This window comes from Dermacentor albipictus, chromosome 5, assembly GCF_038994185.2.
Source record: "Dermacentor albipictus isolate Rhodes 1998 colony chromosome 5, USDA_Dalb.pri_finalv2, whole genome shotgun sequence".
NCBI classification, from domain to species: Eukaryota; Metazoa; Arthropoda; class Arachnida; order Ixodida; family Ixodidae; genus Dermacentor; species Dermacentor albipictus.
In genome coordinates, this window is record NC_091825.1 from 52653635 (window position 1) to 52679235 (window position 25601).

Genomic DNA, 25601 nt, shown 5'->3' on the forward strand with positions numbered 1-25601 from the left:
TGCATACAGTGCCTGAGAAGGATATGAAACAAGTGGGGGAAATACGGAAGGCACTATACTGATCTATGATAAACGATTGCGAACTTCCGACAGGTGCGCTATGTATCAGCGAACATGTTTTATTGTCGCAAAAGAAGAGTTTCGACGCGTCAAAAAAGGTTGGCACTTCTCGCGCGGCGTCAGTGGTGAGCTTGAACTGCAGTGAAAGGCTGCTGAAAACCCTCCCACGTGTTTCGCAATCGAATTGCAATTCATATGATCCCACCCGGAGTTCTTCGAGCATAACAAACGGCAAAAGGTCATAAAAAAGACTTTTTCATCTGTTAGTTCACTGCTGAGGTTACGGTGAAAACTATTCTCAAGGCGCTGCAGGAAGAGTGAGTGCGCGATCTCTAGGCCCGCCACTGTAGATAGCAATGATGAACCAATGCACTTCTGTTTTTCGATGAGCGCCTTCATGGACGCTACAGAAAGCCATGACCCGGTTTCTTTTACACTGCCGTTAGAATGGACAGGCTGCTTAGGCTTGTCAAATGCACGGAGAAGGAGAGTAGCGAACAGTGAGCCCAGACCTCCGAAGAGCATGCCTGGTGTACCGCGTGTCGAATACACAGGGTTCGCGAGCACCGCCATGACAAGTTCGGCAGAGGGTTCGAACGAGTCATACGTAAAAGGGTATGGGGTGAAGTTTGGGGCCATTGCAGACAAGTATCGTCGGTGCTCTCCCATCAGGAGGTCACTCAGACACTCACGCACTGCCAACCAGAGCCGCATAAAAGATGCTTCGCTTCGAGGACAGTGAATGTAGAGGGTTTCGACCTTTTGGGCGTCATCGAACAGATCAGCTGGCCACAGGCGAACCACGGTAGATTCGAGCCGCTGTGCGAAAAACTGCCTGCTCTCGAGGTCGAGCCACGACAGCTGGTTGACGGCATCCACAGCGCCTTGCGTCACAGTCTGGAAGAGCGCGCTGACATGTTTCCTGCCCATCGACGTGAGACGCGAACGAACGTAGAGAGCTGCCAGGATAGGGTTGTAGACAGCGTCGAGTTCTCTCGCGCACAGCAGAGTGATAACAGACGATGCCTGCTGCTTGTCCCTCAAAATGTCTTCGAGAAGCGTCCTGTCGAGCATCAATGAGTACATTTGAACGACCTGCCATGATATGTCCGCTAGCACTTTTTCGTCGCCACTGCCCGGGATGAACGTTCTGAGCACATCTAAGAGGTCTGTGTTTGCGATCAGTACGTCGTCCAAAGGCGACAATGGCTCCAGAGGGAAGAGGTTCTCGCTGAGACTTTTCACCCAATGACCTCCTCTCTCGTTCCATGTCTGTTCGCTGATGTTTGAAATGCGGAATATCGACGGCGTCACGTAACCAGTGAATATAAATCTAAAAAGCATGGCGACGCTGTTGCCTTGCGCTTCGGCGCTCGATTTGATGAGATCTGAGACGTCATGGCGTGGCTGCTGGCCCTTAACGAAGGAGTAGATGAGACGCCAGTACCTGCGAGTGAGTTAAGTGTCACTGCATTAATTCTTGGTGTGACCAAGACATAACTACAACAACGGAGCCTAAATTGTACCAAATACTTTAGACACGAGTTATGCATCCAACTGCAGAAACTTTCGAACTACTTTTCACATTACCATACACGGCAATGTCAGAGGCTGCAGATTTACTTCTCCCGATGAAACACGGCTTTAGACCGTAGTATACGGTAGATAATTATCGGTGGGAAAAATATAAAGAAATTGGCTGAAGGCTTAGCTTGGTTAAGCCTGGAAGATTGCGAAAGCAATACCCTTGGCTGCGCCTTGGTTCGGCTGATAGTGTGGACATGGTTGCCCTTTGTTAAACTTATGGCTATACATTGTTTTGCTTGGTTTCTGCTATTGATATCCGTGGTACACTTATAACTTATCTATGTTATGCATAGCTATACATGGATTCACAGTGGCGCGCTAGGCTTCGCCTCCGCCATCGATGCCGCGAGCTGGGGCCCCGTCTCTCGGTCTGGCGTGACATCACACCAGCGAGCGCCCTCTCTCGGTAGCCCCGCAGCAGCGGCGCGCAAGGCTTCGCCTCCACCATCGATGCCGCGAGCTGGGGCCCGGTCTCTCGGTCTGGCGTGACGTCACACCAGCGAGCGCCCTCTCTCGGTAGCGCCGCAGCAGCGGCGCGGAAGGCTTCGCCTCCGCCATCGATGCCGCGAGCTGGGGCCCCGTCTCCCGGTCTGGCGTGACGTCACACGGTCACGTGACGCGCAGCTGTGTAAGGAGGCGCCACGACCACCGATGGGCCGAAAGTGCGAGCAGTATTGTTTTCGCAATAAAAGAAATTCTAGGGTCTTGCGTGCCATAACCGCGATCTAATTATGAGGCACGGCACTGCGGAGGGGCTCCGGATGAATTTCGACCATCTCTGCGGGGTCCTTAATGTGGCCATAATGAATGGCACATGGGCAATATTGCATCTCGCCCTCACTGCAGTACGGTCGCCGCGGCCTGTACCGACGCTACGACACCGTGCTTAGCTGCGCAACGCCGTACCGTTTCGGCGAATGCAAGACAATGAAGTTCCGTCATATAAACGAAAAGTTTAAGAAGCTGTGCGTTCTTGTTCATACCGTCACGTGGTGGTGACGGTGAAGAAAACAGCAGAACTGTGATTGGCGATACTAGCGTTTTATCGAGCGAACCTGTGCCCTAACAAGCACGTTACCGTTAAAGCACAATTTTAGCGGCGAACACGGTGGGCTAACGTCGAAAATCCGATCAGCGGGTCAAGCACGTCGGCTTTTATACATCAGTCGTCGAATTTTCCAGAACAATCGCTGGGACCCGCGTGCCTTCCACAAAGTTCTACAGCATTCGCGTCGCGCATACATGCACTCAGATTACACAAGCTTCGGGGACAGACAGCGGTTGGAACCATCGATAACATTCCAGAAACTTCCGATACATGCAGGCGCGTCCGGCACTGCTAATAACATTTGCTAGGCGGTGAAACGTGATCGCCCGATAAAGATAAGCAAGCAGACGTGTCGATACCTAGGCATACATTGTGTACAAAGGCTCTTAAAGTAAAGGCACAATCTTAGAAAAAATTTACACCCTTTGGGGCGTATCTTGTCCCACAACAATAATCGTCATCCGTGCTGCCCGCGTTTCCTTTCTTTAACGCTGCGAGCCCGGTACTTCCCAGTCACGAACGGCATGCGCCTTATCAGTGTGACGCAGCATTCTCGACAGGAAAGTAGCGAGCGCCGTGTTTCCAGAAAGGAAACGCAAGGCAGATGACAATTATTGTTGTGGGACAAATATACACCCCAAAGGGTGCAACCATTTTAAGAGTGTATAGCGCACTGGAAGCTATTTTCTTTACGTATAAATAATATATTTTACCCAGTATAAATGTTGTTTTAGCAAAATTTAATTGAATAGAATATTAAGAACTACACTGTCGAAACAACCCGCCATGGTTGCTCAGTGGCTATGGTGTTGGGCTGCTGAGCACGAGGTCGCGGGATCGAATCGCGGCCACGGCGGCTGCATTTCGATGACGGCGAAATGCGAAGACACCCGTGGTACTTAGATTTAAGGGCACGTTAAAGAAAGCCAGGTGGTCGAAATTTCCGGAATACTCCACTGCGGCATGCCTCGTAATCAGAAAGTGGTTTTGGCACGTAAAACCCCATAATTTAATTTTACACCGTGGAAAAAAATTTTGGCGACGATTGCGATATTCACCGACAAAAATTTTGGGCACAGCTGTTTAGGTCCTTTCAATAGCGATATGTTGTGGCAAAGATTTTGATTCTGAACGAAAGCGGCGGCGCTGAGCCTGTGCTTGGGAAGCTCCTTCAGCAGCAGCGGCAGGCGAAGCATTGAACACGGGAACGCGGGACCCGCGCGGCGCGCATTCTTTAGCGGCGCCGGCGGCGGCACCGCAGGCGAAGTGCGCGCGCGGTGGGTTCGAAGCACATGCAGTGCTTTGTTTACACTAGAATGTACTTGACTATCTAGTTTCCACGCTGGCCGCACGCTTGGTCGCCGCCGACCATGGAGGAAGGAGCCCTATCCCATCCACGCCCTAGGAGAAAAGTGTGGAGGAAATACCGCAGTAGGTTTTCTTCTTTTTTGCTGTTTTTTTTTCGTTTAGCTGTAGCGGCCATGCTTTCGGGCCACAATGGCGGCTTTATTATGGTTCTGCTTATTTTGTGCGCTCACACGTGTTGCTCCGTAGGATGTTGCGCTCTCTTATCTGGATCGTACTCTCCCAGACATTGCTGCGGCCAGGTAGGACAGGAGGAACTAAAGCTCGTGAAATGAACGCGCATGCAACGCTGCAAGCAATGTAGCGCGCCACGGCAATGACAACGGACGAAGGAATATCGGCGGGAAATTTTGCCCTCCTCCGCGGAATCATGATAACGCCCCATCGCAGGCCGAAACCGATGCGTCTCAGAATCTGCACAATGAACGCCTTGGAGGTCAGTGATTCCTGCTTTTGACAGCGCATGGTGCATTTGCCGCACGTAGGGCGTACGTTACGCAAGAATGCATAGTCCTGGTTTTAGAGCATTCGTGTTCAGTAACAACTTGCTTTTGTGCAGGCATTAAAACACATGTTGCTCAACTGTTGCTTGTTCCTCGCGATACTTGCGACAGCACGAAGTCTTTTAAGCAGAGCGCGTTCGAGGTTCATGCACACCTGCGCAGGTGTACCACAATACAAGCGCTGATAGAGCGTTACGCAGAATTTGTGCATTTTGCTGCCCTCGGCACCGTGCGCCTGCCAGCCGACGCTTCATCCTGAAAGATGGGATAGAAGCGGCTGCTTTGACTTCAGGAACGAATCCTCCCTACCGCAGGCGTATCTTATCTGTGCGCACGAGAAGCGCAGGGAAGTGAAGGTTTGCGGATGAGCTGAAAGAGTGAACAAGGCTCGACACAACGTACGCCTGCGAACACATCAAACGGTTGTTCCATGGTCACACGTAGGACGGTGTTACGCGCGCACTGCTCTGCGCCATGCGCCGGCGATCGCAACACTTTGGTTCCGTGAAGCTGCACTTACCGTGGGAAGAAAGCACATCAGGTCGCAGTCAATGAATCTAAACGCGGAGTCAGAAATTACATTCTGCCTCCTCGCCGACGCGCTGTCATAGTGATGCGCGACCACCCGAAATTTGTTCAATAAAGCACGACTATTCCTCACACCAAAGCGAGAATATGTGCTTGTGCTCATATACACATGGATCGCAAATGGGTCGATGTGTCGTACGCGTCTGCAGTGCACTGTTGCAGTGCAATGAGAATGCGTACATTCCTTTCCTATCACCAGACGCCTGGCTCGCAAGACCTTCTGAGAGCCCCAGGAAGCCCAAGCAGAGAAAAGTAAGTAGAAGGCAGCGATAAAGGTGACCTTTAAAAAAAAATACGGAAGAACTTGGCAGCGGCCTGTACCTGTGGTTGATGAGAACAGCTCAGTTGGGTGGCCTTATAAATAATAATATAATATTTGGGGTTTTACGTGCCAAAACCACTTTCTGATTATGAGGCACGCCGTAGTGGAGGACTCCGGAAATTTTGACCACCTGGGGTTCTTTAACGTGCACCTAAATCTAAGCACACGGGTGTTTTCGTATTACGCCCCCATCGAAATGCGGCCGCCGTGGCCGGGATTCGATCCCGCGACCTAGTGCTCAGCAGCCCAACACCATAGCCACTGAGAGGCCTTATAAAGCATGTTTATTTTCATAAAAGCCGGTCAGAGTGGCCCATTCCACCTCACGGCCCAATTTGCCAAGTTCGTCACGAACTTATTTCAGGATAACTTCGGCGATGGTAATGCGATGAGGCATCGTGATTACATCCTTTGGTTTAGGATTGCTGCGGAGCGAGCGCGTCTGAGCAGCCCGGTTGCGCGCAGCGCGGCGTGGCTTCGCGAGCAATGTAAACCAGAGAGAACTTGCCGGTACGATTAAAACCCCTTAAACTTCGTAAAGTAGCGACGCTTTCCTCTTCCGCCCTCACTCCTCTTTTCTCTTCTCTTTCACGCCCTCTCCACGACCGTGGCGCCGCCTACACTGCTCGAGCATAGCAACGGCGCCAACATGCGCTCCACGCCACTCCGTAAACGCTTCTCGAGCAAAAATGGTGCTAATGCACGGCGCGAGGGCCGACGTGATGCTATTAAGGCCTGTTCACACTACTACAAAACTTCGGCGAGCGAAGGGGATTCGCTCGCCGGAAAAAAGAGAGCGTGTTCTCATCTGTTGACGCGTGCATCGGCGGATCCACCGCTGCCGCTTCTGGGTTTTCCGCGACGACAGCGAGATCGCGCGGCAGTTTCTTTTTTAGTTTCGCGACTGCGTCCCATAGCTTCTCTTTGTAGGCAATGTCCTTGAAATTGAAGTGTCTTTTGTCGTACAATATGGGGTGCTGTTTAATTGCATCGACGAGCATTTCCACGGAGAAGGCCGGTCGCTCAGACATGCTGGCCGCCATGCTGATATTAGAAGGGTTGTGACGTCAAAAACGCCACTTCCGGCGGCGGCGAAAGCGGTAAAAATTGGTCCTGGACCGATTGCCTTCACCGCGCCACTTTCCGCCCTCCTCGACGTCAAAAGCGGCCGAATCCGCTTCGCTCGCCGGATATTTCGTGTAGTGTGAACGGGCCTTTAGGCCAATAGCGACGCAGCGTCGGCCTCGGTCAGAGCGCGCGAGGATGAGGCGGCATTCTTCAAAGCATGGTACTACTATACGAAGTTTAAGGCGCTTTAGGTACGATGGTGACGTAATGCCAGCTTCCGGCTTCACTTATGCTATCTTCGGCTGGTCGCTTCCATCCCCCGAAGCAGAGTCGGGCAGATCCGGCGTTCCCCGAGCTCAGAGGTAGAGGACGAGCGCGCAAGCCAAACGTGCGACTCGCTCTCGGAGGAGGCAATGGCAGATGCTAAACCACGTGACTACTACCAACGTCCGATGTTTCGCTTGTCGAAAGCTCCCGGCGCTGCCGGGAAAACCGGCGGACGCGCCGGCGGGACGAGCGTGCGTCGCAGTGGCCTAGGTTGCCTAGGTTTACGTGGGCCGTCGCCAACAGCAGCAACGCGGCTCTGCGATGACGTTTCAATTTCGACGACTGCTCCGACGACAGGGCTCGGAGCGCCTCAGAGCGCTCGAAGGTGGAGGAGAGCAATCGAGAAGAACCAGCCGAACGCAGGGCGAGCACCCTCTTTCAACCAGCCGAAGACAACGCCGCTCGCGAGAGCGCTCCAGAGCGCTCAGAAACGACCAGTCGAAGATGGCATTAGTGAGTGATGTCAGGGCCCCTCCTCAGTTTTCCTTCATGCCGCCGACGGTCCGCTACCTCCTCACCTGTTCGCCGTAACCTCCTCCGCATTCCGCCTCACGGTTCTGCTGCACCCTCCCCTCCACTTTCCTTCTCGCCCCTCTTTGCTTCGCAGATTTTTTTCATCCCCCACTGCGCACCGCGTTCGCTTTCATGTTTCGCTGTGCTCGGTCGCTCGGTTACAAAGTGACGCCGGTGCTCGCCGCGGGAACGGGCGCCTAGGAGCTGCGCTCTAAAAAGGTCGTTGTAGTCACTATCTAGTTGGCATAGCACTGACTACCTTGGTATATCTGCTGTTGGTAACGGCAAAGTAGCATTACTGCGTAAAATATAGTCACTGCTAGTACTCAGCTCCCAATATGAAACACAGTTATCACCACAACATACAACGTTGCTATGCTGCAACGCATTTATCGGACTTGCTGACATAATCCATGGTGGGTTTGATAAATGTGTTATAAGCTGGAAACCTTATGTCTGGTGGTGATCAATGCGGTTAAAATTGGTAGTTCAGACCCATTAATAATAACCAACACTGGCGAGTCGTGAACGGTTGATGATAAGGTATCGAATTGAGCGAAATGAATCCGTACCTTACACTGGCCCAGGACTCGAAGAGCGCTTTATGATTTTTTTTCGACTACATTACTTGCGTAGTGTGTAAGCATGGTAAAGTACTCTCGAAATTAAGAAACAGGTCGACATGTTCCCTTACCCAACCCGATTTTGAGATTCTGAACGAGATCTGCCTCAAAATGATAGAGTCGGCATTAGCGCCAAAGTGGCCTCAATTGTGTTTTACCCGCGGCATCGCGTAACCTTGAAGTGCTCGTACAGTGCTCAGCGATTCGAAGGCTTTGATCGAACCGCACGGCGGCCAGCGTTTCTTGTACCACGGGTGAGCTGCGTTTGGCTGGCTGGCCAAATGCAGAGAGTGAACTTTGGATATCATTGAACATGCTAGACTCCAGCTGATTTTCGAAAGTGAAGATCCTTGGGCTATGGCCGTACGCGTCGATGGCGCATAAGCCCAGAAAGTGTTATTGCACTACCTCAATCCGACAGGTCTTGGCGACCATCTATAGACTCGGTGCGCAAAACTGCTGTCTCTCTCGCGTCTCCCTCTTATCATCCCTGTATAGCCTTTCGCCAGATTAGGGTAGCGAACCAAACGTGCGTCTTGTTATCCTTGTTGCCTTTCCTCTCTTGTGTGTCTCTTTCTCTGAAACCGCACATCAGAGGCCTAATAATCATGCCAAGCATTCAGCTGAGTGTATTCAAGGTATTGGATTAGGATCTGTGGATCTTCTGAAAGCAGACAGCGAAGATTTAGTTGACGCTATATGCCTTGCCATAGATTGTGGCCTTTCGTAATGGTGCATTTCGTCGTCCTCCATCACACCAAAACGCATCTTTGAATAATAATAATAATAATAATAATAATAATAATAATAATAATAATAATAATAATAATAATAATAATAGCGCCTTTATTTTCCATCCCAAGGATGTGAGAGGCCGAGAGAAAAAGCTAGGTTTCCAGCTTGACGGGCTGTCGCCTCCCCGATACAAATGCATGACATTTAGAAAAGAAGGCAAACAGTACAAGCATATGAACACACACAATGAGGAATATCAGAATGCACGAACAAACGACAATTTTTACACAAATGCACAAATCCATGACAACAAAGTGTGTGCGTAATATCATGTCACACTTTCAAAAAATAATCATCATGATGATTATTACTGTTATTAGTATAACTATTTTTATTAGCTACATTCAGTTCGTGGATTTCCATAATTACGTTTGCATATTCACTGTCCATTCGTGTACTAGTGTGGCGCGTTTTGTTTGACCATGACATGTTGCCACTTTGTCGCTTTAATTTGTGCGTTTCCTTGTAGTTTGTCTTTGTACGTGCTATTCAAAATGGTGGTGAGGTTTACTTTATATTTTGAAGCATTAGTTATGCTCTAGAACATGTCAATTTGATTTTTCCGCGACTGTCAGGTCTTTGCAATACAAGTACTCGGAAGGCTTCGGAAGACGTGGCAGAAAAATACACGTGCCTAAGAACTCGCGATAATGGTTATTATTATCATTATTCCAACTTCACCTTCTCGCCCCACATATATCACTAAGCGCGGCTTGCGCACCGTGGGAAGCAAATCGAATCTCAAGGGAATTCAGAAATGCAGGCGTACTTCTTAAGTTGTACACATTCCTATGCCTGGCCATTGCTAGAAGAGATCGCTGTCGCCTGGAACAGCACTTGCCAATCTAACAAAGATCGTGTGGACAGAGTTGAGAATAATTTTGCCTCCACACAGCGATATCGGTGATCGAGGCAGGTTGGCCGTGAACAACAGCCTTGCTCTGAGTCCATGTTCGGTCTGAAAACCGGGACTGCAGACGCATCAAAGCTGACTTGACCTCCTCATTCAAGCTTCTAAATGGTTTCATTGATTGTGAAGAAATATTAAATTATATTACTATAACAATTACGCGCAACATAACTATGATGTCTAGCACATTAAAGAACCCCAGGAGGTCGAAATTTCCGGAGTCCTCCACTACGGCGTGCCTCATAATCAGAAAGTGGTTTTGGCACGTAAAACCCCATAATTTAACTATGATGACTAGACTTTCCCTCGTACTACTTCTAGTGTCTCAAGGAATCCTTCGGGCAGGATTCTCACAGACACTTGCCCGCTTTTGAAGCAGCACTCGACTCTGTTTTATAACTTTTTCGCAGGCGTTACAATCAATGTTATTTTCGAATATTGTACTGGACACCGCTATCGTATAAAACGAGTACATTTTATTCATATCTATTGACGTACACCGGATGTCCCACGTAACAGGAGTCAAAGTTTAAAAATATGCAAATGCCACAGCTGAACAGGACCGATGTAATGTTGTTTGCCTTTGCTTAAAGATAGATACTATTTTGCATCCGGCCTAATCAAATAATTAGGCTCAATTAATTAATCACCTTCGTATAATAATATAGTTAGTTGAAAAGTGTCAATGAGAAATTTGTAGAGCCACATGAAAAGCTCCCGATACAACTTTCTGTTGCATTTGACGTTCACCTAGCCTGGTATTACGAGGGAACTTAGAATACTGCTTTGTTGTGTATCTTCCTAGTGTATGCCTATCCTTGCCCGGAATAAGCCGCAGTTGCTTCGATCGAACGATGCTAGTTCATGTGCCCAGAGAGAGATAAAAAGTTTTAAAGAGAGGAAGGTGGAGAAATTCATGTAACTCGGCAAATATTGCGCGATTGGCGTTTTACTGGCTGTGTACGCATACATTATACTCATTTTTAACGTGCGCCAGTACCAAGATGAGTAGGTTGTTTCTGGGCATGTTAATAAGATTGATTGGTTGATTGATTATTTGTAATATCACTGTGCGATGCAAAGAGAATGATGGAAATGAAGTATTAGTGTACCTCGGATACTGGTCAGTCGCCATGACGTATTCGTGCATCGCGACGAACAGTCTCGCCTCGCTCTTACGACCCGGCAGTAGCAGGAACCGACGGCCGCCGGGCACGAAAGGGTGCTTCAGAACACGGATGCGCAACCACAGCGACATCTGCCAGTGGAGCGCCAAGTTGACTATCACGCTCGAGGCACTAATGTAGTTCGGCGGCGGTTCGGGCCACGACAATCCGCAGTCCGAGAGAAACCGCCGGAACAGGTTCCAGTCTTCTGCACTTGCTCCGCTGTTGTTGACGCAGGCTCGGTACATGTCCAACGGTTTCTCCGCCACGGGCATGTGGAAAACGCTTTCGTGCAGCAGTTCCTCCAGGTCGTTCAGCCATCGAATGCTGAGGTCGTCGAGCGCAGTGCGGAGAACCGACGCGAACCGGGGGTTGGGTTCCCACGTGGAGCAGACGTAGTCGTGGAAGTCTTCGCACGGGTCAATGCTCCGGTTCAGGCCATGCGTGAGTAGCGTCGCATGGCGGCGACACTCACTGGTGTCGCACCACCCCGACAGCGCCCCGAGCAGCTTGGTTTCAGGCAAGAAGAAGGACAGGATCGTGCAGGCGAGCACCAGGGTAAGCGCGAGTATAGCTATGATGGCGAGTCTTCCTCGGTCGTCGTACCTCTGGCCATCGTGGAGGGGACCGCTTGAGCCGAGATCTTGCGTGTCCTATAAAGGACAAGAAGAGTCTTTCGCACACCCTCCTTGTGCGCGGTACTCGTACTGCTCAAAGAAGAAGCGCATTCTGGTAAAGTCTTCGCCGACTTTTCATCAACGTTTTCAACAAAAATGGCGTCATCGATGGCGGCGAGTTGAATCAGTGTAAGAAAGCAATAAAACTGCCAAGAGCTACAACAACCGCTCCATTACCGTGAAGCAGCTAATTGAAATTGTGTCACTGCCAAGAGCTACAACAACCGCTCCATTACCGTGAAGCAGCTAATTGAAATTGTGTCAATTGAATTTTTTGATTATTTTGTCGTCCACGTTCTCTAGACTAATGCATCGCGCGCGATGCGATTTTTATTCACGTTTAATTAAGAGACAGGTTACTTCTTAGCTCAGCAATTTAAATCTTGATCCTAACCTATTCTCATGGCTCGAGCATTTGCTTATTAACCTTGCCCAGTTCGTTGTATCTAAGAATCACGTTTCTCCCCTACTCTGGTGAACTCTGGTGCCCCCAGGGATGAGTATTAGGCCATTTTATTTTTCTGATATTCAATACTGGTTTGCCTAACCATGTTTCTTCCAACGTTCTATACCTTTTCCCGACTACTGCGTTAGTTTTGAAAAATTAGCGATGAATCGAACGTTACAGTCTAAAAAACCTTACACCCTTTGGGGTGCATCTCTGCCACACAACGATAATCGTCATGTGCCTTGCTCGCGTTTCGTTTCTTGAAAACGCCTCGCCCGCTACTTTCCTGTCGATAATGCTATGTCATGCTGATAACGCGAATGTCGTTCGTTACTGGGAAGTACTGGGCTCGCAGCGTTAAAGGAAGGAAATGCGGACAAGACCGATGACAGTTTATTGTTGTGTGGCAAGATACGACTCAAAGGGTGTAAACTTTTCTTAGAGTGTATTATCCTGCAAGATGATGTTCATGCAATTTTTACACATCTTAATGCAAGCGTATGTATGCTATCCTATTTGTATCTTCTGCTACATCCTACCATATTAACAATAGTAGTCTAGCGTCTGCGCCATCTTACACTTATAGGTGCTCATATAACCTGGACACTTTCTTTGTCTGCACTATTAGTAGCGTAATTAAAGGGACACTAAAGGCAAATACTAGGTCAATGTGCACTGTGAAAACACCGTGATTTGTGAAGTTACTGCAAAGAACACACGGAACGAAATCTTGATTCAGCAACTGGCCTACACCCACACTCGTCTAAGTGAAAATACCACTGCATAAGAGTCGGAGCGCTTGCTTCGTGCCAAGGAAAGACTTAGTTAACACTTCGTGCCAAGGAAAGACTTAGTTAACGCAAAACTTGTGTCTGAAGGGTCCGCATACCTTTAGCGCAATTCCAATCGCCTGCACCGGAGGCGGCCGTGATGATGTTGAATACACCATCACCACCTTTTAGTGTCCTCATTGAGTAAAACGGCGCCCGACAGACGGCGCTACGATTTTATGCGCAAAACGCAAACGCATGGTCATGGAGGAGCCGAGCCAAGACGGAGTGTAGGATTCGCCGCTGCAGCTGCGCACGGTCAAGTGGCGAGTACCGTTAGGGAATACCACGACATGGCATGGACGCGGCGTTATCTGCTAACTTCTATTTGTTTCAGTTACGCAAGCCAGCAGAACCAGCGCAGCACTACGCTATAACGAAACTACTGAAATGCGCTAGTGCGGGCGGCGCAGAGTTGAGAAAACAAAACCTTTCGATCGACCGCCCGCATTATTGCCAAGGGTAGCGTAAACGGTAGGTAAACGAGTTTTTTTTTAATGAAATAGAACTGGATAAGCAGCCCTTTCTTTCGTCTTATAATGCAATACAATGATCTTTTCAGTAGGAGTCGTTCAGTACTGGTGACAGTAGTATAATGAGGAGTGCCTTCGACATCGGGCTGATACTTCAATGTCCCGAAGGAGTCCCTATTCTTGTCCTGTATTTACCTCGATCTCTCGATTATTAAATCTCTGTTGGCAATAATATTGATGCCTTAGACGTTCTCGAGCACTAATCTATTACTTTAGATTCAATTGACATTTGCCTTTAGTATCGCATCAACAACGATACCCTGTTAGGTTGCCTTCGACGAAACTTTTCTGCGGCTGCCTGTGTCGTGAAGTTACTTTTGTAGAAATATATAGTTTGCCGTAAAATGAAACGTATGGCATCTGTTTGGGATTCCTACTTCATCGTGGTCATTGAACTGCCTGACATTTTTCCAAGTAACGTTACACAACTGATTCCCAACGATCACAATCTCCAGAGCGAGCGTCACACTACTCAAAAGGTTTTTTGCAACCTCACGTCTTTCCTGTCGCCATAAATGGTAGCGCCCAGCGCCGTACCATAATTACCAGAATTCACAACTATATATGTATAATAAACGACGTGGCCCTGAAGCTATGGTGTTGTACTGGTAAGCACGAGGTGGCGCGATGAAATCGCGGCCGCATTTCGATGGGGATTAAATGCAATTATGCGCGTGTCCCGTGCATTGGGGACAGGTTAACGATTCCCTGGTGGCCAAAATTAAACCGGAGTCCCCCACTACCGCCTTCCTCATAATGAAATCGTGATTTTGGCACTTGCAACCTCACAATTCATGAGAGTCGAGTTTATTTCGTTCACTAATAGTACGTGGGATAAAAAAATTCACCGACGAGTACGATAATCCCTAAATGCAAAATTCGAGCGCAGCCCTATAGGTGTTTTCATTTCGCGATATATTGGTGAGCGCGGATAATCTATCTCGTGCAGCCCTTTGCAAACAGACCGGAGTGTAACGCGACTGCCTCGCTAGTAGGGAGATTGCGAGAAGCAGCACGTGGGTGCCGTGTGGGTGCGATTCACAGCACGCGTCGCTAAAGCGCCCGACATACTGCAGCGTTTTCGGCGCATCGCACGCTCCATGTCGGCCGAAGCTATAGCTACGTCTCATCGGCGAAGGTGAACTGGGCAAACGTTCGACACTCCATACTACAAACGGCGGTAACTGGGCAGACGTTTCGCGTTGCTGTGCAAACGCGTCGCACATGCGCAGAGAGCCGCGGCGGCGGACCCGGCTTTCGCTGCAGGCCGCCATTGCGGCTATGGGGAAGGAAAAAGACAAGAGGGAGCATGCCGCAACGTGATTGAAGCCAAACCTGGTGACCCAACGCATGATCGCACGTCGGATTGCGCGGTTGGTTTTAGTCTTCCCGCTCTGCACGTTGCAGTTGGTTATATTAACTCTATGGCAGTCAGAGCCACGGCAGGGCTACTGAAAACAAAACCCACCAAACGTCTCAGCAAATCTTCGTTCTTGATCTGTGATCTCGACACAAGAGTTCACGTGTTGGGCCACCACAGTGGCTTCACGGGTCGCTCGCTGCGTGACGTAATGCTCCCTCCTATCTTCTTCCTTCCTTCATGATTGCCTTTCTGCCCGCGCCGCGCGAGCTATGCTGGGATGCGTAGTCGACGTGGTTCGGCGCCGTGGGCGAAAGCGCCAGCAACGTTGGAACGCGCCCGACGGCGCCACACACGCCGGTTCCGACGTGTCGTTGGTAAATAGACGCCAATTGTTCGCCACTATGACGTCGAGCAGTCTGACGTGCGCGCGCACACTCGTTACGTCGGAGTACATCCAGGCCCCGTACACTCTCAAGTTCAACTAATGGCCACAGAGGGGGAAAAAATCGACCGCGCGCCGCTGCTAACAAAGCCAACCTAGTAGCATCACCTCGGGATGCGTTCGTTAGTTCCAACATTTCCCGGTAGAGGCGTCGTAATAAGCGCAATTTTATCTTACAAACTTTCTCTTACAATTACCGAAGCATTTTCTTTTACATAAAAACAGGGCAAAATTATCATTGCTAATTAGATATTGTACTCTTTGTTAGTAAGTTTATTGTTTCTTCGCCATTATGAACGCAAATAGCGTTCAGCATCATCGATCTTTCACGTGACCTCTGGCCTGGATTTAAAATTTTTACCGGTATTTCCGAGTGCACGGCGGCACGGATTCATTCGTTCGTACACTCAAGACTGGTTGCTTCTTTGTTTCTAAAACTAGTTTCTTGCGCTTCTATGTAACTTGGGGTGAAGTTACGTGTTTGCAAGCGGACATGTAAGCCCGGCAGTTGGGTTTCGGTCGTGAGCCATTCGGAACAGGTCTGCATCGAAACGGGAGCTGGATTTTGCTGCGGCTGACAACGGCAATAACGGTGAGTCGTTTAACACCGCTGCTTCAATCGTTATATAATATCCGTCTCATTACCTTCCAGGCGGGCACAAGTTAACGAACTAGATCCTGCATTACATATGGGCAGTGAGGATCTCAGTTGCTGTTTCCTAAATAAACCTTTACTTGCGAGGCTGTCGTTTGGTTTACACACACAACCAGGAAAGAAAGAGCGATATCGGAACGCGCGTCTCATTTTTCATGTTATTGTAGCCGTGGTTGTAGGTGACTGAGTAGCCATATCAATATACATATTAAACTTTTTTTTCGAGTCGGCCGGCAACGTCTTTCGTCCACAAAACCGAATAATCCTTTGGTAAAATGAAGTGAAAGTACAGAATTTAATGTATTAAACAGTTGCAAGCATGATAATTCACCCATATTTCGTACTTGTTGGTTCCAAATGTTCTTGCTGTTCAGATTGGTTTACCGTAGGGCATTTATTTTTGCAGTAGTGAAGCGGTACATCACGTTCGTGGAGAAAAATAATGCATCAGTTCTAATAGCTTCATGACTTTCATGCATTTGCTTGAGTAACTAGCAGTGTGATCACTTCTAGAGCATAAATGAACCCACAAATGTTCTCATTTGTGATCTTAATAGTACTTGCGCTGTTGACATGCATTGTAGTTAGGCAGACATCAATTTTATGGGCAATAGCAATATTTATTTAACATGCTGCTTAAGCACCCTAGAATAGACAGTGTACATTTGCATGTGTTCTGTAGTCGCAAATCATTACAACATATATGTCACACCTTTTTGCATTTCATATTGCAAAACTTTGCTTTTTCAATTTCTGATTCAGTCGAAATTTCTGTTCCAGACATGCAGTAATGAGGACGGCACCAGTATAAAGCAACACACTCCACGCACTAAACAGAAGCTGCTGCCTGCTACGACAAGGTCATTGTGTGGACATTGGCTACTACTACAAGGTAAACAACATATGGTTCAGAAATAAATATGTTTGATCTATGCTGTATTGGCTTGCTGTTTGCAGCAGATATGAATGTTTGTTCATATATATGGTTCAGTATAATTGGTTCGAACATATAAAACCCACATAAATTTGGCTAATCTGTGCTGTATCTCACGTGTCACCGTTTTGCCCCAACAGAGTCTATGCCAAGCACATCTTGGTCATCACAGGAGCTCCTATCTGCACCAACAGGAAGGGGCTGGAGCCGAATTTGCAAGGCTTTTACACCAAGAACAAAGAAGCACATGCACAAGAATATGGATGAGATATCAAGTCTGCAAAGGACTGTGTTAAGACTGCAAAGAGCTTCAGCCACCATTCCACCAGCACGGACATTTGGCTGAGTCATCCAAGTAACTCAAAAAGGACTTTCTAGAAATTCTTCGTCTTCAGATGCACCTGCAACATCTGACCAAGCACGGACGACGCTGGCCAAAAGATTGAGTTTCATCAGTTCGTCCTTAATCAGCTTCCAAGCCATGTTAATTCCGTTTGTGCGAAGTGTAATTTTTCTTCTATAAATGCAAGCTTTCTCATTGCCCCTTTTTGTTAGAGGTTATTCATCCTCATCCAAATATAAAGGTCAACCTTTATATTTGGATATTTCGCTGATACTTAATACCAGTCACTGTCTAGCAGCCTAACATATCTGTAGCAGTATCTTCTAGTGTATGTTGTCATGCGCAATTACTCTCCTGAAATAGCTGATGCAGCATCCGCATGCGTCTTGCATTAACCTATGCACATGTGCTATGCACCATTTTACTTTTCTTGGTGTTTTTAGCCTTCAATGCTTGCAGAGCAGAGTGGCTTCTCTCTTGAATGCAAGCTTTCTCATTTTCCATATTCCTAGTCTCGTTGATGATTGCTCCTCTTCCTTGATAGCCTGGGTCTTTGTGCAAGCTACAGTGAAGTGATTGATTGCAGAATCTGGTTTAGCTGCCACACTTGGTAGTGGTAACTGTGTTACAGATGTGGGGGCCTGGTCAGTTGCATTGGTAAGCAGTCCCTCGAGGTAAGCATTTGCTCCTGCAGTCCGCAAAGCGACATAGACTCCCAGTATACACACACCGTAACTGGTGCGCCCCGTTCGTTCTGGCCTGCTGCAGCCATGGGCAAATTGTGCTTGTGGCCTACCTCGGCCATGATTTGCTCAAAACGGAGACCAGCATATGTGCTTACATGGTTCGAAGTGTATGAAGTTGATAGCCGTATGGGTGGAAAGGCCCGCAAGAATGGCTGCCGAAGGTGATGCCCACAAAAGCGACTTGTCCACATTGCGACAAAGTGGGACACAAAGTGTGAGCCACACATAGCGGCCCCCGAAAGAAAATAAATGTGCAGGTTGGAAAGGAGTTAACGCTAAAATGCCGGGTAGTCCATGTCGCTGTGTTGGTTGCGGCAGCAGATGCCTGCGTCACCTGATTGCTTCGCAATGGAAGTTGCTCATCTTCAACGGCAACTGTTGGTTCAAACAGGTGCAAGGCTCTGTCCAATCTGTTTGTACCGCAGGTTGTCGCTCGTTACCAGACCACCACATGTGACAAAGGCAAGCATTATGCCTGTAAGATGGTTCGTAGCCAATGTATAATGTATTGTCTGAACCTCAAGCGGTGACTGATTGCCGTTTAATTTTGCTGTTATGTCACTTGGTTACGGTCGCAGTTTATGTTTTTCGAATATTGCTGCCTGGTCGGTTGCACTGGGAAGCAGCCTCTCGAAGTAAGAATTTGATCCTGCAGTCTGCACAGCGACATAGACTCCCAATTTATGCACACCGTGATTCGTGCTCCCCGTTCACCCTTTCCTGCTGCAGCCATGGGCAAATTGTGCCTCTGGCCTTTCTCGGCCGCGATTAGGCATGAACGGAGACCAGCATAAGTGCTTACATGGTCGGACGTGTATGAAGTTGGGTGGAAAGGCCCGCAAAAGTGGCCGATGAAGGTGATGCCCACGAAAGCGACTTGTCCATATTGAGACAATGTGGAACACCAAGTGTGAGCCACACATTAGCGGCCTCCAAAAGAAAAGAAACATGCAGGCTGGAAAGGAGTCAATGCTAAAATGATCGGTAGTCCATGTCGCTGTGTAGGCTGCGGCAGCAGATGCCTGCGTCACCCGACTGCTTTGCACTGCAAGTTGCTCATCTTTAACAGCGACTGTCGCCGCAAAGAGGTGGGACACTCTGTCCAATCTGTTTCTGCTGCTGGTTGTTGCTCGTTAGTAGACCACCACGTGCGACGAAGTCGGGCACTACGCCTGTAGGTAGGCAGCTCAATGTACCCTAAGAGACCCGTGTATGTGAATGCTCACTGTTGCCATATGGTTCGTCGCCAATGTATGATGTATTGTCTGAACCTCATGCGGTGACTGATTGCTGTTTAATTTTGCTGTTATGTCACTTGATTATGGTCGCAGTGTTATGTTTTCCGAATATTGCGGCCTGGTCGGTTGAACTGGGAAGCAGCCTCTCGAAGTAAGAATTTGATCCTGCAGTCTGCACAGCGACATAGACTCCCAATTTATGCACACCGTGATTCGTGCTCCCCATTCACCCTTTCCTGCTGCAGCCATGGGCAAATTGTGCCTCTGGCCTTTCTCGGCCGCGATTAGGCATGAACGGAGACCAGCATAAGTGCTTACATGGTCGGACGTGTATGAAGTTGGGTGGAAAGGCCCGCAAAAGTGGGCGATGAAGGTGATGCCCACGAAAGCGACTTGTCCATATTGAGACAATGTGGGACACCAAGTGTGAGCCACACATTAGCGGCCTCCAAAAGAAACGAAACATGCAGGCTGGAAAGGAGTCAATGCTAAACTGATGGGTAGTCCATGTCGCTGTGTAGGCTGCGGCAGCAGATGCCTGCGTCACCCGACTGCTTTGCACTGCAAGTTGCTCATCTTTAACAGCGACTGTCGCCGCAAACAGGTGGGACACTCTGTCCAATCTGTTTCTGCTGCTGGTTGTTGCTCGTTAGTAGACCACCACGTGCGACGAAGTCTGGCACTACGCCTTTAGGTAGGCAGCTCAATGTACCCTAAGAGACCCGTGTATGTGAATGCTCACTGTTGCCATATGGTTCGTCGCCAATGTATGATGTATTGTCTGAACCTCATGCGGTGACTGATTGCTGTTTAATTTTGCTGTTATGTCACTTGATTATGGTCGCAGTGTTACGTTTTTCGAATATTGCGGCCTGGTCGGTTGAACTGGGAAGCAGCCTCTCGAAGTAAGAATTTGATCCTGCAGTCTGTACAGCGACATAGACTGCCAATTTACGCACACCGTGATTCGTGCTCCCCATTCACCCTTTCCTGCTGCAGCCATGGGCAAATTGTGCCTCTGGCCTTTCTCGGCCGCGATTAGGCATGAACGGAGACCAGCATACGTGCTTACATAGTCCGATGCGTATGAAGTTGATAGCTACATGGGTGGAAAGGCCCGCAAAAGTAGCTGATGGAGGCGATGCCCACGAAAGCGACTTGTCCATAGCGAGACAATGTGAGACACCAAGTGTGAGCCACACATTAGCGGCCCCCGAAAGAAAAGAAACGTGCAGGTTGGAAAGGAGTGAACGGCTAAAAGTGAACGGTGGAAAGGCCCGCAAAAGTAGCTGATGGAGGCGATGCCCACGAAAGCGACTTGTCCATAGCGAGACAATGTGAGACACCAAGTGTGAGCCACACATTAGCGGTCCCCGAAAGAAAAGAAACGTGCAGGTTGGAAAGGAGTGAACGGCTAAAATCTGGGGTAGCCCATGTCGCTGTGTAGGCTGCGGCAGCAGATGCCTGCGTCTCCCGATTGCTTCGCAATGCAATTTGGGCATTTTTAACGGCGACTGTCGCTGCAAATAAGTGGCACACTCTGTCCAATATGTTTCCGCTGCTGGTTCTTGCTCGTTAACCTGACCACCACGTGCGACGACGACGGTGAGCCGTTTACGAGCTCGCGTCAATGATTCCAGCGTATCTCGACATGCAAATTTTATTTCTGCTATTGCACGAGAATGTACACTGCTTGTCTTCTGCCAATAAAGTCGCGCGTTCTGTTCACTCACTTGTGGCTTGTTTGTATGGGCGTCAGTAGAGGCTCTTGGCAATTAGAACGCACCAGCTAAGCGGCAGCGAAGGCATTGAGGCATGCCGCATAGCCTGCAGGGCAAGCACGGCACGTACCAGCGTACGCGACCAGCAAAAAACGGCCATATTGAATTTTGCGTTAAAAAAAAAAAAGTTTGCACTTCCGCTTCCGGATTGAGCAACGTTATCTGGCGTCCCCGAAAGTTAGTTCCATGCGCTGCCGCTGCTTATTTTCGAACCACTGCCAAAGGTACAGTTTCCCTTCTCTAAAGTTGTTCTTTATTCTATGGTACATCTACGGCTTTAAAACAGACCTCCCGGACGACATGCGCTACTATGGCGCCATCTCTAAAGCCATCTCGCAGTCATCGTCGTCGCAGTGCGCGGCTTGCGCAGCAATTCGCTTTTCTTCTTTCCCTTTCGCAACACCCTTCTCCTCCGCTTTCCTTCTTGCGCTCCCTTCGCCCAAGCCGTTCTTTTTTTTTTTCATTCCCCGCTGCACTCCGCGTTTGCCCTTTCATCCTTCGCTGGAACCGTTCACTCGGTTACGCCGGGAGCGCCAACGATCGACGCAGAAACGGGCGCATAAGAGCTGCGCTCTAAAAGAAAACTTGAATGCATGAGCAGTGCATCGATTTGGTCATTATTTTTCCTTTGCTGCCATTCAGCCGGCGATTGCCAGGATGTTTTTCTCGTGCTTAAAGCCAAATAGTTTTTAGAGATGTTTAGTAGGCGCATAAAATGGCAGTTTTTAAAGCGAAAGCTTTACTGGCCGCGAACTTGCGATTTAGCCGTGGCGGTGCTCCGAGAGGCACATGACGTCACAACGCGCGCCTCGCCGCGGATATTTCTCTCTCTCTCTCTCGCTCCCTAGTCATTACTGCGCATGTGCCACTAGTAGCACCGAGCCACAGGTGTTCCGCCGCTGCGCAGCGCCGCGCCTTTCCGCCGCAGCCGTTTGGTATGACGTCACACCACGTTCCTCGTCGTTGCGCTCTCCTCCGCTCGTTTCGCCAGCTGCGTCGCATTTCTGATAACATGTCGGAGGATTGAGAAGGAGAGCTCGCGTGCGCCGCAACCACAGTTGAGGCGGCAGTATGGACGGCGACAATTGTGATAAGCAGGAGGAGGCCTGGAATCGCCATCGGAATGAGATGAAGAGGAAACTAATCGCCCAAGAAACAGACGAACAGCGCGCCGAAAGACTGGCTAAACACCGCAACATAGTTAGACAACCAAACTACCCTGGACTTGCAATCAAGATTAACCAAGGCTAACCATGCTATGCCTTAGTTTTCGCTACGTATATCCTGGCATAGCCGAGCTAAGCCACTGGCAATTTTCTTTCCCCCCTCGTGACGGCTACCGGTTTAAGACCCCGTGACTGTACCGCCTTCAGGATCGGCCCACATTTCACAGTCCTACCCTCGCAGCAGCTCATGTTACGTAGAAGGTGTGTGACATTGTCAAGCCTTCATGATCGGCCCAGGTGGAACAGGGTTTAACGCTTCGTCGCCAGAGTACAAATACCGTCGTGGAGTTCGCCTAGACCACGTGACATAGATATAAGTAGGTACGATTGTATACCGCTGAGCAACAGATGACGACACAATGTGTATTTCTGTCTCATATGCCCATCCAGCATTATGTCCGAGTTGAATAGAAAAAATTGACGCGTCGTAATCTTGCGTCCAAGCGGCCAATTTGAAATATTGCCGTAGACGTAATCTACACGACGGTCGTCATCGTTGTCACCATCTCTCTGCTGTCGTCACATTTGCGCTCGCGTCACAAACACAACTGCTAACCTTACACAAACACGTCGGTCCACTCGGTAACGCTTTGCGGAAGCCCAAACGATGCCGGATAGTCAGCTTGCAGCAAAGTGTTTCGCATAACATTGATTCCCACAGTGCTTGCGCTCAGCATACTTTTTTTGCTTTTTGTGCCACTCACACAGCAATTTCCTGTTGTTCCTAGCCGCTCCGCCCTGTATAATTGATGGCCTTGAGGGTTAAATAAAATTTAAAATATGTTGCTGTCGCTCAGCGTGGCACAGTAAAATATAATTTTTGTTCTAAGGCAACAGTGAGCGATGCAATAACTAAAGGGTTATCAGAGCTCAAATTAAAAGAGGCACTTGAGATGCTCTTTAAATTTCACATAAAATACGAAGCATACGAAGCGCTTGCTTTAGCTACGGCTTTTGTGGAATGTGCATTACTTGTTAAAGGTTGAAAAATGACTGGAGGCAACCGCAGAGTTTATCCAGTGTTACAATCAGACTACACCGCTTTCATTTGTCGCAGTATGCAGACGCAAGTTGCTCAACATTTTCCTTCGCAGTCTTCGTAATAATAATAATAATAATAATAATAATAATAATAATAATAATAATAATAATAATAATAATAATCTTTATTAAATTCATTCCCATCACCCTTACATATCCAGCCCACATAAGCAACGTTGCTTGTGCGCGGGGCTGGGCAGTCGGCAGGCAGTACTGATACGTGCACGTAACCGATAAATAGAACGCCAAAAAATAAAAATAACATTGCAGCAACAAAACAAATTGATTTGGTACTATGACATTGAAAAGGCATGCACGTAATAAGTCTATGAGGTAGATCAAAAAGAAAGACATTAGCATCAAATATAGCCTTGCAATCTGGTTCGCACAAAAAAAAGTTCCGATAGGTAAATAAATACAAAAAGGTACATAGTATAAAGCCGTCTCCTGAATGTGCTCCGTCATTGTATAAATGCTTACAAAATCCTGAACGGAAATTGTAACAAATCTGGGCATTACTTATCACTCGTGACCTTAAAGATGATCTGATTTGCTTAAACAATCCCGTGCTCTCGTTATCATTCATATTATATAAATTAGCCTGCATGTAGAAAACACGAGTGATCTTGCAATAGTTTGCGCACATACGAGGTGCAATATGAACCCAGATTAGAAGAAAATGAAAAGCCGATGCGAGAAGGCGCACCACTACATTTCAAAGTATGTAGCTGCATCATACCAGCGCAAGCTGCACCGCTATTGTGCAACGTAGATCTGTGATGCTCCTGCACAAAGGTAACAAGAGGCCGCGTGATAAATTATTTTTGCAGAAGCGATTAGTACGTGTTTTTTCTAGCTGCGTGCTGGGACAGTTTATATTGAGTGCATGTAGATAATGGCATGTGCGTAACAGGCACCAGAATTGAGGAACTGGCTCAGAGGGTGAACGGTAGGAGTGCGAATTAGCTCAGCCACTACAGGAGACATGCTAACAAAGCCAGCTTTAGTGCACAGAACGAGAAAACATGCGCAGTCGTGAAAACTATGTTTGAGAGATGCGAAACAAGGTAAGAAATCACCTGAGTCGGCTGGGTAGTTGCTACAGATGTAGACTTGCTGAGGGGACGCGTTACCCGAGCAGGAGCCTTCCCCGTCCCTCCTTTGTAGCTCTCGTGGCAGGCATCATCCGGGAAGCCCAGTGATTCGCGTAGGAGTTGCACAGCGGAAAGATTCCGGTCCCTGGCGATGCGTTCACTAGCCGGCCATCGCACACCGAGACGTTGCCGTGACGACGTTGGGTTCTTCAATTGTTGAGGATCCGCTGGCGTGTCCATTGCGTTGACGCTTGACACGTACAAGATGGCGTGTTACTTCTTCTTCTCTCGCAGCGCGTGCTCGCTAGGATAAGTTGAACTGTTCGCACTAATTACTCGTGAATGTGCCAACAAAACTCGGGGCAACCTTTCTGTCTTAGTAAAAGCTTGTTCTCATTCAATTTCCAGCTAGTACCAATGTGTTTTTTTTTCTGTTTCTGCTCTAAAGTGCTGTAATTAAAAAAAAAATAACACAGGGACAACTTTACGCAAAAAATGCAGTTGCTGCGCATGCAACAATTCATAAAATTTTAATAGATGGGAGCCAAGCCTGCATAATTCTGTAGGAGATTCGCATACTTTCCATATTTCCACAAATTTATGAAACACAGATCCATTTGCACTTTTTTCCGCTATTAGCTTGGCACCACTCTTTGAATAAAACGCATCGCCCATCATTTAAGAACCAAGTAGGATAATAATACCGATCGTCACGTGAAAACATGTTACTTAACATTTTAGTACAAATTTCTGCCTTTGGCAAGCATGTGATTCAAAAAAGTTCATTGAAACGTTTCCTGCCTAGACCAGTGTTTGGTGAAATGCTGAATAACCAGAGAATAACCAGTAATTCCGAAAATTTCGTTTCTAGAAAGGGAAAACAGAAAAATAAAACGCTATTTTTCAGCAAACAAACCTGCAACAAAGCTTTACGTTTCAGTCAGAAAATAAAGCTAAGAGTTCGGACGTCAGACATTTATTTGACTCTGAACTCATTTACTGGTGAAGACCAGCACTGTAGTGAAGATCGTGGAGAATAGCAGCATTGTTGTGGTTTCTGTTGTTCCTTTGCACAAGTGGTACATACCCATCGTGGAAGATAAGCCGGGAATTGAGCGGTTTGTATAAAATGAGCGAAATAATTTCAGAGAAAAAAATAGTTTTCCTGGTACAAGATTTATTGTTGCACGTTGTGCAAAGTGCAACGGTAACGTACTAGAGTGAATAGAGAAAGGGATAAATAATCATAATAAATGTTGTTTTTGGAAAGGCAATTCGTAGGTGCAAAGAATAAATCCTTTAATCGCACTGCAAATATACCGAGGGCTGTACCCCAACGTGGAAGCTCCAAAAGTAAAGCAAGACGGAGACGTTA

The 25601-nt window shown here is 48.1% G+C and overlaps 1 protein-coding gene across 1 annotated transcript; it reads right to left on the reverse strand.

Moving 5' to 3' along the window:
* Window positions 1-103: 103 nt before the first annotated feature.
* On the reverse strand, window positions 104-24528 carry LOC135899157 (neprilysin-1-like). Its single transcript, XM_065428415.2, has 3 exons — window positions 24212-24528; window positions 10822-11528; window positions 104-1507 (listed from the first exon to the last, which is right to left on the reverse strand). Exons 1-3 carry the CDS (start codon window positions 24464-24466, stop codon window positions 106-108), a joined length of 2364 nt encoding a protein of 787 aa, XP_065284487.1. The 5' UTR covers window positions 24467-24528; the 3' UTR covers window positions 104-105.
* Between the last annotated feature and the right edge of the window lie 1073 nt (window positions 24529-25601).